At 49.7% G+C, this 17,402-nt stretch overlaps 1 protein-coding gene across 5 annotated transcripts in view; it reads left to right on the top strand.

Moving 5' to 3' along the window:
• Stau1 (staufen double-stranded RNA binding protein 1) overlaps nucleotides 1–15,570 on the top strand; it is a 55,739-nt gene extending 40,169 nt beyond the window's left edge. For 4 of the 5 annotated variants that reach the window (XM_090352510.1, XM_090352509.1, XM_090352508.1 and 1 more), the window contains 9 exons: nucleotides 3,116–3,214; nucleotides 8,267–8,497; nucleotides 10,125–10,268; nucleotides 11,353–11,499; nucleotides 12,097–12,172; nucleotides 12,294–12,613; nucleotides 13,069–13,191; nucleotides 14,036–14,121; nucleotides 14,321–15,570. In XM_090352510.1, the coding sequence (XP_090208636.1) occupies nucleotides 3,116–3,214; nucleotides 8,267–8,497; nucleotides 10,125–10,268; nucleotides 11,353–11,499; nucleotides 12,097–12,172; nucleotides 12,294–12,613; nucleotides 13,069–13,191; nucleotides 14,036–14,121; nucleotides 14,321–14,336 (1,242 nt within the window). In that variant the 3' untranslated portion in view covers nucleotides 14,337–15,570. The remainder of the gene's footprint in view (nucleotides 1–3,115; nucleotides 3,215–8,266; nucleotides 8,498–10,124; nucleotides 10,269–11,352; nucleotides 11,500–12,096; nucleotides 12,173–12,293; nucleotides 12,614–13,068; nucleotides 13,192–14,035; nucleotides 14,122–14,320) is intronic. The other variant, XM_090352507.1, reaches the window with a different exon arrangement.
• Nucleotides 15,571–17,402: the final 1,832 nt, after the last annotated feature.

Raw genomic sequence — 17,402 nt, 5'->3', positions numbered from 1 at the left:
CACATTGCTTGCCTGTTTGCTCTCTAGAGACTGGCTGATGTCCAGGCTCACCCATGTTGTAGCATGCTTCAGAATTTCATTGCCCTTTAAGGCTTGTGTGAAATGGTATGTTTTGTTTGTTCGTTTTTCTGTTGGCGGACATTTGAGTTGTACTTTTGGGCTGTGATGGACAGTGGGTACAAATAACCTGAGTCTTGGGGGTTACAGGCGTGTCCTATGACTCTGCTAATTTGAGGACGACTCCCGCACTACTTGTTATAGAAGCTGTGCTTTGCCAGCATTCTGCAGGCTCTGGCTTCTATCAGATCACCACTTTTTCCTTGCTCTCTTCTGTGCTTTTGGGACAAGCTGTTCCAAGCTGACTATAATTCATTGCTCTAATGGTTAGTGCTGTCAAACATCTTCATTGTGTATGCTGTCCATTTACGTGTTCACTATGAATTGGGTCCTTTCATTTTATTTATTGAGTATTCTGAATAGAAATTTGCAAATCCCATTCAGTGGATTGCTATCTCTCATAATAATGTAGTGTTGTGTGTGTGTGTGTGTGTGTGTGTGTGTGTGTGTGGCTTGAACTGAGGGCCTGGGCACTTTCCCTGCTCTTTTTTGCTCACAGTGGTAGGCTGCAGCTTTACCATTGTGAGCCCTAGCACTACTTTCAGATTTCAGCCTCTTGAGTAGCTAGGATTACAGATGTGAGCCACCAGCACCCAGCTAATAGGATCCTTTGATGCACAAAAGTTCTCACATTTTGGTGGTACCAGAGTTTGTACTCTGGGTCTTGTGTTGGTGGACACATTCTACCACTTGACCTACACTCTCGGCTCTTTTTGCTTTATTTTCCATATGGGTCTCATGGTTTTTGTTGAGGCTACCCTCTGCCATTCTATTCTATTCTATTCTTTTTTTTTTTTTTTTTTTTTTCTCTGCCTGTCCTGGGGCTTGAGTCAGGGCCTGAGCACTATCCTTGGGCTTTCTTCCCCAAGGCTTGCATTCTACCATTTGAGCCACAGCACCACTTTTGGCTTTTCTATGTATGTGGTATTGAGGAATCAAACCCGGATCTTTGTGCATGCTAGGCAAGCACTCTACCACTAGGCCAAACTCCTGGCCCTTTTAATTATGTCTTTATTTGACAGTTTTGGGCTTGAACTCAGGGTCTAGGCACTATCCTTGGGCTTTCTGAAGACTAGTACTTTACCACTTGAGTCACAGCCCCACTTCGAGCTTTTTCTGTGTATGTGGTACTGAGGACTTTGTGCATGCGAGATGAACACTCTACCCAGCCCTTAACCTATATTTTTTAGTGTAGTGTTATTTTAGCTTATGCTCTATTTAAATTTAGATTTCAAAGAAAACTTTGTGGATCTGAAACTACTTATGGCAGGGAGGTTTCTTGAGAAATCTGGGCCCTAGACCTGGGCAGTGCATGTCCTTACTGTAGTCCCAGCCATGTGGGGTCTGAGGTTGGAGGAGTATAGAGCCTAGGAAACTTCCTGGTGAGGACTAAGAGCCATTCCATGCAGTGCCAGGATGTACTGACTCAACAGAATGGGATCAGGCTAGGAGGAAAACTGTTACGGACCTGGGTTAAAAAGCTGCATCTGTCCAGGATTATACCCTATGTTGTATTCATGGTGTGTTTGAGCCTACAATGTTATTTATTTACTTTGCTTTTAATGGTAACGTGTCATGTTGGTCCATCATGGGTGCCCTGCCTGATTAACTCACTGAAGAAATGCATGGAACAGCTCTTAGCCAGCCTGCCCTTGCCCACTTAGCATTGTAGCCAGGAGATGTTATGGCTCTAAGCTTGGAAACAATTTGCAAAGCCAAATGGCTCTCACAGAGCTCTAGTGCTACCCGCTGAGCTGGTCTGGTTCCTCCCACCATCACTGCAGAGGATGAAATGGTTACCAGCTTGTGGGGGAGGGCCAGCCCTCCCTGTGCACGCGCCCTGTAGCAGGATTGGAAACCTTGTCACTGCAGTAGGGGCTCTGCCCTGGCGGGAGTGTGTCTGGCTGTGGGGAGAAGAGCCACGACAGTTTCATAACATCTGCATCTTCTTCAGTGGCCAAATAAGAAACCTATTTATTTTGGGTGTGTGTGCATGCTTGTGTGCATGTGTGTACCAGTCCTGGGGCTTGAACGTAGAGTACTGACTGTTCCTGAACTTTTGTACTCAAGGCTTGTACTCTACAACTTGAGCCACAGCTCCTCTTCTTTTTTTTTTTTTTTTTTTTGATTAATTGGAGATAGAGATAAGACTCACAGAGTTTTCTTTCTAGGCTGGTTTTGAAGGACAAATGTCAGATTTTTGCCTCCTGAGTTGCTAGGGTTACAGTGTGAACTACCAGTGCCTGGCTTATGGTGGATTTTCAAGCTACAGTCTGATTTATGTTTGATTAGGATACCATTTATTTAATCTTTTTTTTTTTTTTTTTTTTGCCAGTTCTGGGTCTTGAACTCACGTCCAAGCTTCTTTTGCTCAAGTCTAGCATTCTATCATTTGATCTACAGTGCCTCTTTTTTTTTTTTTTTTTTTTTTTTTTTTTGCCAGTCCTGGGCTTGAGCTCAGGGCCTGAGCACTGTCCTTGGACTTTCTCAAGGCTAGAGCTCTACCACTTGAGCCTCAACACCATTTCCGGCTTTTTTCTATATATGTGGCACCGAGGAATCGAACCCACGTCTTCACTCATGCTAGGCAAGCACTTTAACCACTAGGCCAAACTCCCGGCCCCCAGTGCCTCTTTTTTTTTCCCCCCTTTCTGTTTATGTGGTACTGAGGAATCAAACCTAGGATTTCATGCATGCTAGGCAGGCAGTCCACCACTAAATCACATTCCCAGCCCATACTTAATCTTTGATATCCAGTGAGACAGAACTACGGAAGTGGCTCAAGTATAGAGGGTTTGCCTAGTAAGTGTGAGGTCATGAGTTCAATCCTCAATACTGATAAAGCATCCGATAAGGTAAATAACTCTGCGAGCCCTCATCACTGGTCCTTCTGGATCTGTAAAGTCAAGATTTGGGCTTTTACATTTTTTACTGCATCTGTGGTGGTGATTGTTGGTGGTTCTAAGAAAAAGGTAACACTAAGTATTTCTTCTTTTAGATTAATGGAAGAGAATCAGAAGAAGAAAATCTCAATAAGTCTGAAATAAGTCAAGTATTCGAGATTGCACTTAAACGGAACTTACCTGTGAATTTCGAGGTAAGCTTATTTTACATCTAGGACTTTGTTTTTGAAATCCCTGTTAGGATTCACCTCTGGAATGACTTTTTCCTCGAGGGCATTGGTATAATTACCACTTTGTGTGGCCTTACACATGTAGGATTTACCCTCTGCATTTAGCAGAGCAGTGCTCAGGCTCTCCTTGGCCTGGCTGTGAACTTCCTGCATGGAGCAGTGGCATGTTGTGCTTCTGCTCGCATGTTTGCTTTCCTGGAAAGGATCTGTTTTCATCTGTTTGAAAAGTAACTTTAACTCCAATTTAAATAGATAGGTTTTACTTCAATTGTTGTATTAGACTTTGTGTTGCTGGGACAGAGCAGGAAGGATTTATTTAGCACCCTGTTTCAGAGGTTAGTAGGTGCTTGGCTGACCCCCCAATTTTTTTTTTTTTTTTTGGCTTACTCTTGGGGCCTGAGCACTGTCCTAAGGCTTTCCGTAAGGCTAGAGATCTACCACTTGAGCCACACCACTTCCAGCTTTTTCTATGTATGTTGGTAACTGAGGAATTGAACCTGGGTCTTTGTGCATACTAGGTAAACACTCTACCACTAGGCTATATTCCCAGCCCATTGTCTTTTGACACTAGGCCAGGTAGAAGTAGCATGGTTGAAGGGCATGGGGAGAAGAGATGCTCACTCAGGTGGAATAAGAAGGGGCTTCAGAGTAAGTGGTGGAGGGAAGCCCTGAAACCAGCGTAGCCCACCCAACCTCCTCACACTGCTCTCTTGGCATCTCCCCATCCCGTCCGGCTGGCGTCAGGCCTACTTACTGCCATGCTTTTCCCAAATCCATGGCAGAATATAGTTTTTTTTTTTTTTTTTTGCCAGTCCTGGGCTTGAGCTCAGGGCCTGAGCACTGTCCTTGGACTTTCTCAAGGCTAGAGCTCTACCACTTGAGCCTCAGCACCATTTCCGGCTTTTTTCTATGTATGTGGTACCGAGGAATCGAACCCGGGTCTTCATGCATGCTAGGCAAGCACTTCAACCACTAGGCCAAACTCCTGGCCCAGAATATAGTTTTGAGAAGGATTTGGGGTTCACTGTTGAGCCACTCAGTGTACTTTTTTAAATTGCTTCATTTGTTGGAGATTGGTTGTCTAATAAAAACAATGGGTTAGTCAAAGTTGAAAGTAAAGTACATTTTATTAGGTTTTCTTCACACATCATAGTAATTCAGATATACTAGTGAGGTAAAGGAGAATGTAGTAAATTCTATCATGCTTCATTATAGAATTATGATCTTTTTTTTTTTTTTTTTTTTTTTTTTTTCCAGTCCTGGGGCTTGGACTCAGGGCCTGAGCACTGTCCTTGGGCTTTCTTCCACTTGAGCCACATCACCACTTCCAGCTTTTTCTGTGTATGTGGTACTGAGGAGTCAAACCCAGGGCTTCATGCTCCTGCTCCTGCTACTTTTTTGTTGTTGTTGTTTTTGTTTTTTGATTAATTGTGGGGCTTGAACTTAGATCCTGAGCTCTTTCACTCAAGACTACTGCTCTACCACTTCTGGTTTCCTCTCTCTCCCCCTTCTCTTTCCTCTCTCTTCTTCTCTCTCTCTCTTTTCTCTCTCTTCTCTCTCTCTCTCTCTCTCTCTCTCTGTCTCTCTCTCTCTCTCTCTCTCCCCCCCTCTCCCCCTCCCTCCCTCCCTCCCTCCCCCCCTCTCCCCCTCCCTCCCTCCCTCCCTCCCTCCCTCCCTCCCTCCCTCCCTCCCTCCCTCCCTCCCTCCCTCCCTCCCTCCCTCCCTTCCTTCCTTCCTTCCTTCCTTCCTTCCTTCCTTCCTTCCTTCCTTTCTTTCTTTCTTTCTTTCTTTTGTCCTTGGGCTTTTTCAAGGCTAGAGCTCTACTTCTTGAGCCATAGCACCACTTCTGGCCTTTTCTATGTATGTAGTACCAATGAATCGCATCTGGGTCTTCGTGCATGCTTGGCCAGCACTCTACCACTAGGTCAAACTTCCAGCCCCTACTGCTTTTCTGGTGGTTAAGAGAGTAGCTGGGATTATAGGTGTGAGCCACCAGGGCCCAGCTTTATAGAATCTTTTTTTTTTTTTTTTTTGTGCCAGTCCTGGGCTTGAGCTCAGGGCCTGAGCACTGTCCTTGGACTTTCTCAAGGCTAGAGCTCTACCACTTGAGCCTCAGCACCACTTCTGGCTTTTTTCTATGTATGTGGTACTGAGGAATCGAACCAGGTCTTCATGCATGCTAGGCAAGCACTTTAACTGGTAGGCCAAACTCCCGGCCCCTATAGAATCATTTTGTAAAGCCTGTCTTAAGGTTATTTGTAAAATACTTTATAGTTTTGTGGCTTTTTTTTTTCTAGTTATAGGTCCTCTCCCACCCCCCCAAGTTTCATGCTTGGCAAAAAAATACATGAATTCTTTTATCACATGTCAGTAATCTAAACTTCCAAGCTCCATCCTGCAGCATGTCCGGACAAAGGTGGGGTTCAGAGTTGCCCTCAGACTAGCGCTGAGGATTTTCCTCTTCCTCCCCGCAGGTGAGCCCAGGTTGACAGTGCTGCTCCCCTTTGGGAGCACTGCTGCTCCTCGCTCTACCTCTGCTCGCTTCTTCAGCTCCCATTGGAGAGGCGGGCAAACAGGGACAGACAAGATGGCAGAACCAGCTGAGTGGGAGAGCTTCCCTCAGAGAGTTGGTCACCTGTGGGTGTGCAGGCACCATTGGGCATCTTCCCTGTGCCTTCCTGTCTAATCATTGTCCCTGAAGCAGTGTTTCCGAGTCTGTCCCCAGGTGTTCTGCCTAAGTCAGCCTGCAGCCTGTGTGGATGGGCCCCTTCCAACACCTCCAGTTCACTAGAGAGACAGGCTTGGGGCCAGCGTCCCACTTGGCCCCTCTTGCCCTGTGCAGCTGGTTCTTGGGCACATTTCTTTTTCCTGCCCAGGTCTTCAATTTCTTAATTTTCCACCTTAAGGAAAGGTTACAAGGTCTCAGACTCACTAGTGACTGGAACCGGACATTTTCCCTTTCTTCCTCTTTTCCACTGAAGGCAGAGATTATTTTGGTCTCCATATTTTCTTTTGCTTAATCACTTGGGATTGTGCAGACAGGATGCCACTGGACTCTTGGTATTTTTGGCATGTGTCTCTAGCAAGGACATTCTCCTAACAGCTCAGTATTAGACACAGGACTCCTGTGTAGGCTGTGTCGCATATGCCCTGCTGCACAGGTTGTAGCCACGTCTTTTTTTTTTTTTTTTTTAAACCAGTCCTGGAGCTTGAACTCAGGGCCTGGGTTTCTTAAGGTTTCTACCACTTGAGCACAGCACTAATTCTGGCCTATTCTGTATCCGTGGTAGCATATCCCAGGGCTGTAATGCCAGTTCTTCATGCATGTTAGGCAAGCACTTTGCCACTAGGCCACATTACTGGCCAAGCCATATGTTTTCTTTTTTTTGCGAGTCCTGGGTTGAACTCAGGGCCTGAGCACTGTCCTTGGGTTTTCTCAAGGCTAGAGCTCTACCACTGGAGCCACAGCACCACACTGGCCTTTTCTATGTGGTACTGAGGAATTGAACCCGGGTCTTCCCTCCTGGTCCTGAGGCTTGAACTCTGGGCCTGGGCACCCTGAATTTTTCTGCTGCCTTTAACATTTAGTGTTGCCTCCTGGCTGCAATTGTCAGAACTCTCGCCTTACCCTGGCTCAGCTTTGAGAGTTCTGCCACTTGAGTGAGAGCTCCACTTTTATTTATTTTTATTTATTTATTTTTGCCAGCCTGGGCTTGAGCTCAGGGCATGAGCCCTGTCCTTAGACTTTCTCAAGGCTAGAGCTCTACACTTGAGCCTTGGCACTATTTTCGGCTTTTTTCTATGTATGTGTTACCGAGGAATTGAACCCGGGTCTTTGTACATGCTAGGCAAGCACTCTACCAGTAGGCCAAACTCTCGGCCCCAAGAGAGCTCCACTTTTAGACGAGTCTCATGGGTTTTTCTGCTGGGCCTGGCTTTGCACCATGACCCTTCTCTCCTTTTTCTTGAGTAGCTAGGGTCAGAGGTATGAACCACGAGTGCTTAGTTCTAGTTATTTTTTTTTTAGTTTTACTTATTATTTTTTTTGTCAGTCCTGGGCACTGTCCCTGAGCTTCTTTTCCTCAAGGTTAGCACTCTACCATTGAGCCACAGCACCATGCCTGGCTTTTCTGTTTAATGTATTAAACTGAGGAATCAAACCCAGGGCTTCCTGGATGCTAGGCAAGCACCCCACCACTAAGCCACAATACCAGCCTTCTAGTTATTTATTTTTAACATGTTAGAGATTTGAGTGGCTCCACTGCTTCGGTGTGTCGGGTCTCTGCCTGGCCCCTTTGTCTACTGTCGGTGACTTCTTCCTTGGTTTCCACTTTGTCCCTGGTGAGGTTGTTTTTTTTTTTTTTTCTGCATAAGCATAGAAGTAAATCTGTAGTGTGTGAGTGTGTGTATGTGTGAATGATACCTGTGCATTTGAATTCATTTGTAAGCCCTTTTTTTTCCTTATACACTCAGGTGACCACCCCACCTTTTCTGTATTATGTACTGACATCTGTTCTACCTTCACTCCAGACCTAGAGGTTTTTTCTTTTCACAACTACACAGGTGCTCCTGTTCCCCCCCTCATATTTTTTTATTGTAATTAATAGAAGGGTTACATTATATTCACCAAATAGAAGGTGCATTACTTCACAAACATTGCTACCCTTTCTCACATTGGTGCTCCTACTGTTTACGTGCCGTCTTGGCACGGCTGCGCAGAGAGCGGTCTTGGATGCCGCTGTGGTTGCTCTGCTGTGCCTGGTGTCTGCATGTACCTGCAGTGAGGAGCCAGGGCCCAGGTTTCCCTGTATTGGCCTGCCTGCCTGTGTGAGCCACCAGACTCCAGGATGTAGAGCAGTTTGAAAAGCACTCGGCCTACTTTAGTCCTGTGTGCGTGCCTTCCTGCACGCACATGAGCTGCCCCCTCATGCCCCAAGATCAGGCTTGCTGCGACTGGGGTGTGCCAACCAGTGTGTCCTACCGCTTTTAACGAGTGTCTGTCACGCTTTCACTCAGTCTTTCCCTCTGCCACAGGTGGCCCGGGAGAGTGGCCCACCCCACATGAAGAGCTTTGTCACCAGGGTTTCGGTTGGGGAGTTTGTAGGGGAAGGTGAGGGCAAGAGCAAGAAGATCGCCAAGAAGAATGCGGCCCGAGCCGTGCTGGAGGAGCTCAGGAAGCTGCCGCCATTGCCTGCAGTGGAGAGAGTGAAACCCAGAATCAAAAAGAAAGCCAAAGCCCCCAGCAAGGTGAGGGCAGTTGCCGGGGGGGGGGGGGGGGGGGGGGGGGAGGGAGAGGCGTCTTGGAGAATGGAGACCATGGGCCGCAGGCCGCCTCTCTCCACCAGAAAAGCCACACAGTTCCATCTGGGAATGCTGCTGGGTTCCAGTGTCATTCCCCTGCCTTAAATGTAGTCTTGTGCAGGTCCTCTCACGGGTCCTGGGAGTCACTGCTGTGGCTTCTGGGCTGCCCGAGGCCTCTTCTCTGGTTTCTGGGTTTACATTGTTGAGGAAGTGGGGACACTGCAGCACAGCCAGTCTTTCCCTCCACAGGCTCCCTGTCTAGTCCTTAGCCACCTTGAATTTAACCTTGGCACATGTTAAAAAGGGAAGCATATCAATGTTGGGATAACCATAGAAAGTCATAAGACAAAAGCTGGGCGTGCTGGCTCATGCCTGTAATCCTAGCTACTCAAGAGGCTGAGATCTGAGGATCAAGGCTCAAAGCCAGCCCAGGCACTAAAGTCCACTTATCTTAATTAACTACCAGAAAATTGGAAGTGGTGCTGTAGCTTAAGAGGTAGAGCAGTAGCCTTGAGCTGAAGCACTCAGGGACAATGCCTAGGCCCAGGGTTCAAGTCCCACAACCAGGAAAAAAAGAAAGAAATAAAAGAAAACCATAAGACATCTTTTAACTTGGGAGATTTTTTTTTTTTCGTTTTTTTTCTTTTGCCAGTCCTGGTCTTGAGCTCAGGGCCTGAGCACTGTCCTTGGCATTTCTCAAGGCTATAATTCTACCACTTGAGTCACAGCACCACTTCTGGCTATTTTTCTAAGTATCTGGTACCAAGAAATCAAACCCAGGTCTTCGTGCATGCTAGGCAAGCACTCTACCACTAGGCCAAACTCCCAGCCCTTATTTTCTTTTTTTTTAAAGATCTGCTTGGTGGGAACCGGGAGTGTGGCCTAGTGGTAGTGTGCTCGCAAAGCCCTGGGTTTGACCCTTGGTACCACATACACAAAAAAAGCTGGACGTGGTGCAGTGACTCAAGTGGCAGAGCTCTAGAGCCTTCGGAAAGCCCAAGAACAGTGCTCAGACTCTGAGTTCAAGCTCCAGGACTGGTTTAAAAAAAAAAAAGCCAGGAAAAAGATCTGCGTAGTGGCTACAGCGCTCGCCTAGCATGCACGAAGCCCTGGGTCAATTCCGATGTACCACATACACAGAAAAAGGAGTGGTCCTGTGGCTCAAGTGGCAGAGTGCTACTCTTAGAAAGCTCAAAGACAGTGCCCAGGCCCCGCGTTGAAGCCCCAGGACTGGCAATAAAATTAAAAATATATAAAATAAAAAAGATCTGCCTAGCTGGGCACCAATAAGTCACACACCTGTAATCCTGTCTACTCAAGAAGCTAAGATAAGAGGATCACAGTTCAAAACCAGCCCAGGCAGCAGTCTGTGAGCCTCTGATCTCCAATAAAACACCACAGAAGCTGAAAGTGGAGCGGTGGTTCAAGTCTTAGAGCACCAGCCTTGAACAAAAAGCTCAGGAACTGAGCCCAGCTCCAGTAGGAGAAAGAAGGTCTGGTTAATTCGGAGCCGTTGTACTTCTGCACTAGTCTTCTCCTCCCTCGAGTAACGTGGCTCCTTATCGCTCCTCAGTCACAGACCGGCCCAGAGTATGGCCAGGGGATGAACCCGATCAGCAGGCTGGCCCAGATCCAGCAGGCCAAAAAGGAGAAGGAGCCGGAGTACGTGCTGCTCATGGAGCGAGGCCTGCCGCGCCGTAGGGAGTTTGTGATGCAGGTGGGTGGGTGTGGTGGTTGGTGGGCAGCTTTCCACTGTCTGCCATCATCAGGCACTGTCACTGAGCCCTGTGGTTGGCAGCCACATACACCTGTCTGCCCTGTGTTGCAGCTCGAGCTCGTCCACGTGGACAGGGCGGAGGAGGGTCGGTTGGGTTGGTGCAGGCCCTGCCCTCACCCACTGTCGATGGTCCTGCTCTGTCCAGAAACTGACAGCCCCATTGCTAATGCTCGCCGCCTTCTGATTCTTGTGAAACTTAGTTTACCAAGTGTTCACTCCATGCAGGCATTTGGATTTCAGCCATTCTAGGCCAGGCACAAGGGGTTCGAGCCAGTAATCCTGGGAGGCTGAGATTGGGGGACCATGGCTCTGATCCTGGCACACATGTTCCCCAGACTTCTCTGTTGAGAGTTACCCTAGCTGTGCGGGAAGCCCACCATAGTTGGTTGTACATGTGCTTGGGCAAAAACTTCATAACTTCTGCCTGTGTACAAGCTGCACACTGCTGTGCTTCCGTTATTCCCATGTTGCCCACTCTGGTGGTGCCGGGGTTCAGACATAAGATCCATGCTTCCTGGAGCCACCCTGCCCCTGTCCCTTTCCTTTCTCTCTGTTGTTTCTCAGGGAAGGTTGTAGTTTCCTTGGCCTTGTTCATCCTGCTACACAGAACTCCTTTGTGGCTGGGGATACATTCCTGAACCACTGTGCCAGCTTTTTGTTGAGATATGTGGGGTCTTTTTGTCTGGAATGGCTTTGAACCACAATCCTTCAGTCTCTGCATCAGCTTACAAGTGTCTTGGCCCACAATAGCCAATTTCAGTTCAGGGAGGCGGCATCTGTGCAGCTTTGCCACAGTCATCCATGTCTGCACTGGTGGACAGGGCAGCCCGGGAGTGCTCAGCTAACTGAGGGTTACGTTTCTGTTGAATCATTAGGTAAACTTGTGTATTTCACAGCCATGTTTAACAGGAGCTCCACGTCTCCTGAGCGTTGTGTGACTTGCTCTGTTTCACTGGAGCAGGGGTGTCTGGGGCACCCCGAGGCCCTTGGTGTGAGCTCATGTCTGTGTTGTGGCTTCCTGCAGGTAAAGGTGGGCAACCACACTGCAGAGGGCGCGGGAACCAACAAGAAGGTGGCCAAACGCAACGCGGCTGAGAACATGCTGGAGATCCTGGGGTTCAAGGTCCCGCAGGCCCAGCCAGCCAAGCCAGCACTCAAGTCAGAGGAGAAGGTGACTGCGGGGCCCCGCCCTGTAGGGCAGCCGGGGCCAGGCTCCGACCTCATTGCCTAAGGGCCTGGGGTGCTTGGCTGGAGGGTGTCACTGTGACATCTGTGCCTAAACACAGCCTGCTGGCGCCAGTGTGCCCAGCATCCTCCCTGCACCACAGGCTCTGGTGTCTTGGACCAGGTAGCACCCGGTTACGTACTTACAGCTGACAGTTCTTTTCCCCTTATGACTTGAGTGGCAGGATGAGTGAACACCACCGCACAGAGCTGTCTTGTGTGCCACGGTGGTGGTGTGAGGCAGCTGGGCCATCCCGGCGCTCTCCTGTCCGCTGCTTAGCACGGGCTGCTACGCTCACTTCCAGGTGCTGGCCTGTTGCTCGAGGGAGCCATGCCCTCCCCTTGCTGGCCCTCCCCTTGCTGGCCCTCCCCTTGCTGGCTCCCACACCTCCCTGGCTCTTCCCTAGTGGTGGGGCAGGCACCAGCTTTGCCTCACGAGCTCCGTGGAGGGGCGGGCCTGTGCCTGCAGAAGGTGTGGTGTAAGGCTGCAGGAAATTAGGATTTCAGCGCAGATTTATAACCTTGATCTTTTCTCTTTCTCAAGACGCCAGTAAAGAAAGCAGGGGATGGAAGAAAAGTAACCTTTTTTGAACCTGGGTCCGGGGAGGAGAATGGGACGAGTAAGTGTGTCCAGCGCGGTCCCCCGGTGCCTGGGGCTGCTGTGGGGTCTGGGGTGGTATGGGGTCCGAGGGGCACAGCATAGCTCTGGGCGTGGCACGTGACGCAGAGCTCTCTGCCCAGGCCACCGGGAGGACGAGTTCAGGATGCCTTACCTCAGCCACCAGCAGCTGCCCGCTGGCATTCTTCCCATGGTGCCCGAGGTGGCCCAGGCTGTTGGAGTCAGCCAAGGACATCATACCAAAGATTACCCCAGGGCGGCCCTGAACCCCGCCAAGGCCACGGTAACTGCCATGATAGCCCGAGAGTTGTTGTACGGGGGCACCTCGCCCACAGCGGAGACCATTTTAAAGAGTAACATCTCTTCAGGCCACGTACCCCATGGACCTCTCACAAGACCCTCTGAGCAGCTGGACTTCCTTTGTAGAGTCCAGGGACTCCAGGTAAGTGCCACTGGGCTATGGCCCTGCTTTAAAGATCAGGTTCTTGCTGGGGCTGGGGCTCCTGGGAAAGTGCTCACCTCAGCGCCCAAGACCAGCCCCACGCAGGGGTACCTCCAAGGCCAGGTGAGGCAAGGCTGGACAGAAAAAAGCTTTGTGCTTTGGTAGCAACATTGGCAAACATTGGAAACAAGCCTAGAAACAAAGCCTTTGCCAAGCACTGAGGACACATTGCCTGCCTAGGCAGGGCCTTTGCCCTATAGAGAGGAGGGGTCGCACAGGCCCTGTGCCCGCCGCGCCCAGCATGGGCCTGAGCTGGGCTTAGAGCAGAGAGCGGTGCTGGTGGCCAGGTTGGAGAGGCTCTGCCTTGTCCTTCCCTTCCTCCTCCTGGCCTCCCTCCCTCTCCCCCCTCCCCCCCACAGCTTCTATCCAGGCCTCAATTCTCTTTCCCCTTTTAGGTTGAATACAAAGACTTCCCCAAAAACAACAAGAATGAATTTGTGTCTCTAATCAACTGTTCCTCCCAGCCACCCCTGATCAGCCACGGCATCGGCAAGGATGTGGAGTCCTGCCATGACATGGTACGCGTGTCAGCTCGGAGCTTGCGTGGATGCCCCCTCCACAGGGGGACAGGATTGTCCTGTAGCGCTTGTGACAGGCAAGGGGGTGGCATGTGTCATGTTTCTGAGGAGACGTCATGGATTGGGTGGACTTCAGCTCTAGCCAGCCTTTCACTTCCTGTGCTGGCTTTTCCTTGGGGCTCCCTTTGCTCCAGAAGGCTGTGAAGTGGCCTTACAAGCCCTGTACAAGCCCTGCCCTAAGGTACAGGCCCCGCCCCACCACCCAGTTGAGATGAAATAGCTCTCCAGGACTGGACACGGGACAGGACAGCAGCTCACCGCTAGCCCCCACAGAAGAGCACATGAGACACTTTTGTTTGAAAGCAGGATAGAAAATTTGTGGTTACGAAGGTGAAAAATTCTAAAAAGAAAATACTTGACAAAATAAGGGATTCTGTAAGGTAATTGTGGGTTTTGTTTTTGTTTTTTGCCAGTCCTGGGGCTTGAGCTCAGGGCCTGGGCACTGTCCGTGGGCTTTCTCAAGGCTAGTGAGCCACAGTACCACTTTAGCCTTTTCTGTGTATGGGGTACTGAGGAATTGAACCTGGGCCTTTGTGCTTGCTAGGCAAGCGCTCTACCACTAGGCCACACTCCCGGTCCTGCCGTGGGTAATTTTTTAAAATTCACATTTTTAAGCCGGAAAAAGCTGGAAATGGAGCTGTGGCTTGTGAAGTGTCCAGGTCTGGAGTGCAAGCCCAGGACTAAAAAAGACTAGTATTTTAAATGTAAATACTGTCGGCTGTGGGTGTGAGTGGTGCCCCCGGCAGTCTGGCCCGTAGGTCACTTGTCTTTCCGTGTTCCCTAGGCTGCGCTGAACGTCTTGAAGTTGCTGTCGGAGCTGGACCAGCAGAGCCCGGAGGTGCAGAGGACAGGCAACGGGCCGCTGTCAGTGTGAGTGGCGGGCCCTTACTAGCTCAGATCTGAATGGTTCCTAGAGATACACAGTGACGCCCCGCCCCCGCCGTGTGCCCTGCCATGGACCCCTGCAGCGCTGGTCACCGCCATGCGCCCTGGGTGGCAGTGGGGCGGTGTGACAGGGCAGCCAGTGCACCTTCATTTTGCGTCATTTTTTTGTTTTTCTCCCTTAAAGGTGTGGGAGGTGCTGAATCTGTTCTGGCCACACAGACCCCAACCCCAACATAGACACTGAGAATACTGAACCTGCTTTGAAAATTTGGACTCTGATCTCTGCAGTGGTTGAGGAGAGCGGAAGAGGCCATGGAGGCTGAGACCCAGGAGGCCTGGGAGCTGGGCTGCCCCACCCCACCGCCTGGGCCCAGGGTCTCCGTTCTTGATTTTTTGTTTGTTGCTGTGTGAAGAAATCAGCTGGCTCGCTCAGACATCTGGGACAATCGGGGACAGGGAAGCCTTACTCCTCCAGCCGAAAGTACCAGAGAAAAATCAAATGCTTCCTGCTCGGTGTGGCCTAACTCTGGGGGACTCTGCCCGCCGCCCCCCCTCCCTCCCCCCACTGCTTTCTCTCCCAACAGTGATTCGTATTCTTAGTTCCTTATTTACTTTTTGATTGATAAGACACTATAAACTTTTCATTCGGGAGTTTCTCAGTTGTATCTAGTTCTACAGCACACTTTAGAACCTTGTCTGAGGCTGACGTTACCATAATCTAACTGGCAGAGCGTACAGCCATGTGTTGCACATGTTTACCAGACTAACCCAGGACCAGCTCAGTGGTGCCAGGGCCTCAGGGCCCTTGGAACCCCACCAATGCATGAATTGGACAGCGTAGGAATTCTAAACTCATCACTTGCTCCTTTTCTATTTGATTTTGTTAATGCAGGACGTACACTTGAGTCTTTGTTTTAAAGATTATTAGCAAAATTGTGTGCCCACATGGCTCTTGAAGCCTTCCCTTGGACAGACCTGGCCACAGGTGTTGCCTGCCTGCTCCTTGCTGGGCCCTCAGCTCCACCCTGGGGAAGGTGGTGGCTGTTTGCAGCTGGGTTGTTGGTGTGCTGTTGTGCGCAGGTGTGTGCGTGTGTGCGTGCGTGCGTGTGTGTGTGTGTGTGTGTGCAGGCCTCTGTGCAAGGCACATTAGCCTGCTAGTTAAGTACTACTTCTGCTCATTTTATGCTGGAACTTTCTCCCCATGGAATGTAAGGAAAACTTCAATGTTTGTCATCCACAAATGGTAATACTAAATTTTTTTTGTTAATTTATTTTCAAATGCCACTACTGCTAGGTTGATCCCTTTCCAATTCAGCCCCTTCCCTTTTTTAAAGGAAACAATTTGTAATGCTTGTGATTCTGTCTGGGCAATTATCTGACGATCTGAAATAACTTTATATCAAACCATTGATCAATAAACAGCTACTAATGAAACTTTGGGGCCTGTGAGCAGTAACTAAAGTGGAGGGGTGAAGTGAGGGGTGGGGGCGGGACTTGTGGTGGTTTCACAGCCTTGGGAGCTAGACTGCTGTGACCCCACGTGCCGGAAGGGCAGGGAAAAGGCTAAGCATAGAAAGGGAAAAAGAGAGAAGGGTATTGGAAGTTGAGCTCCTCATGTAGCTGGCTTGGTGCTCCGCCTCAGTCACACATCCAGCAGCATGGGGTTTTTGCTGGTTCTTTGCAGGATAAGGTTATTTGACTTCAAACCTCTATCCTCTAGTTTCAGCTACCTAAGTAGCTGTGACTGCAGGCCTGTGCCATCAGTAGCACTTAGCTGGCAATTTAAACCTTTCCATCAAACAGTGGGCATGGCTGTGTTAAAGAGCAGCTGCTTAGAAAGAAGGTGGCTCTGAGTTCAAATCCTAGTACTGTAAGAAAAGAGGAAGAAGGTGAAGTTCCCATCAGGATGCCTGCAGGTTAGGGGGTGAGTGCATGGACTTGGTGTGTTGACAGGGGAGGTGGCAGCCAGAAGGCTTATTCCAGGCTCTACACTGAAGGGGCGTTGGGGCCCTCCCTGGGTGACCCACTCAATTCATGGATCCAAAGCATCGCAGTGAAAAAAATAGTTCACGGGGCTAGGAGTTGGGGCTCGCGTGCACGAACACCCGGGTTCGACTCAAGTGGTGCTGTGGCTCAAGTGGTAGAGCTCTGTCCTTGAGAAAGCTCAAGGACAGTGCCCAGGCCCTGAGCTCAAGTCTGGGACTGGCCAAAAAAACAAAACCAAAAAGTTTGTGGAATCTGCCACACACATTACATTGTATCTGCAGACGGATTGCAGCACTTTAAAGTCTTGCTTTTATCCCAGCCTTGTCCTCAAAACTTTCCAAGTCGGGGAGTGAACAGCCACCTTCTGCCTCCTCTCCCAGTGGCCATGGGGGTGGGGGGCGCACAGTGGAAGTGATACATCCTCTTCACACCACACCGTGAGATCCACTGTGGCTGGGCCATGCTGCCCTTGGCAACTCCAGCAGCAGTGCTTCTGGCTGAGAGCCTCGGCTGCTGCTCGTCTCAGGTTTCCACTTGAGCATGGTTATCATTTCTTCTATCAGGAGTTGCTTTTTACTGTTTCCATTGGTGTCTGAAGGAAGAGACAGAACCCAGAGCCCAGAGCTTTCCCAGGCTACAGGACTTTGCTGACAGCCTCCGCCTTCTACTTTGACCTTCGGAGTTTAACAAATGGCTTCCATCAGCAATCCTGTCTCTCCTGCCTACCCCATTTCAGTCCCACCTAGGTATAGTTCAGCATGACCATTCCCCCACCACGCACCTGTCTTCCCTTTGCTTACTTACCCTCCCCACAGTCTGCTTCAGCTGCCTGAAAGTAACTGTTCATTGGCCAAGAAGCTCATTAAAAGCACGGTCTGGGGATTGACTCAGGACCTGGGAACTGTCCTCGGACACTTTTTGCTCAAGGCTAGCGCTCTGCCACTTGAGCTGCAGTGCCATTTCAGGTCTTTCCTGTGTATGTGGTACTGAGGAATTGAACCCAGGGCTTCGTGCATGCTAGGCAAGCATTCTTACTACTCTACCACTATGCCATGCTCCCAGCCCCAGAAATATTTTTTTTTTTTTTGGTGCACAATTTTTGTGACATCCAGTAAAAATTCTTTGGTGCCATATCCAAGAAATTCCTGTTGGCCTGATGTAGTAGAGCAGCTGCTTTTCTGAATGTGTCCTCTAATCGCTGTAACTGTTGCCTTACACAAGGATTGCCCAGCATCACTGTTGATGCCCGGTCCTGGCACCTGTCATCTGTCCTTCGCCTT

Source organism: Megascapheus bottae, chromosome 18 (assembly GCF_031878675.1).
Source record: "Megascapheus bottae isolate mThoBot1 chromosome 18, mThoBot2.hap1, whole genome shotgun sequence".
NCBI classification, from domain to species: Eukaryota; Metazoa; Chordata; class Mammalia; order Rodentia; family Geomyidae; genus Megascapheus; species Megascapheus bottae.
This window is presented reverse-complemented; position numbering and strand designations above follow the sequence as displayed.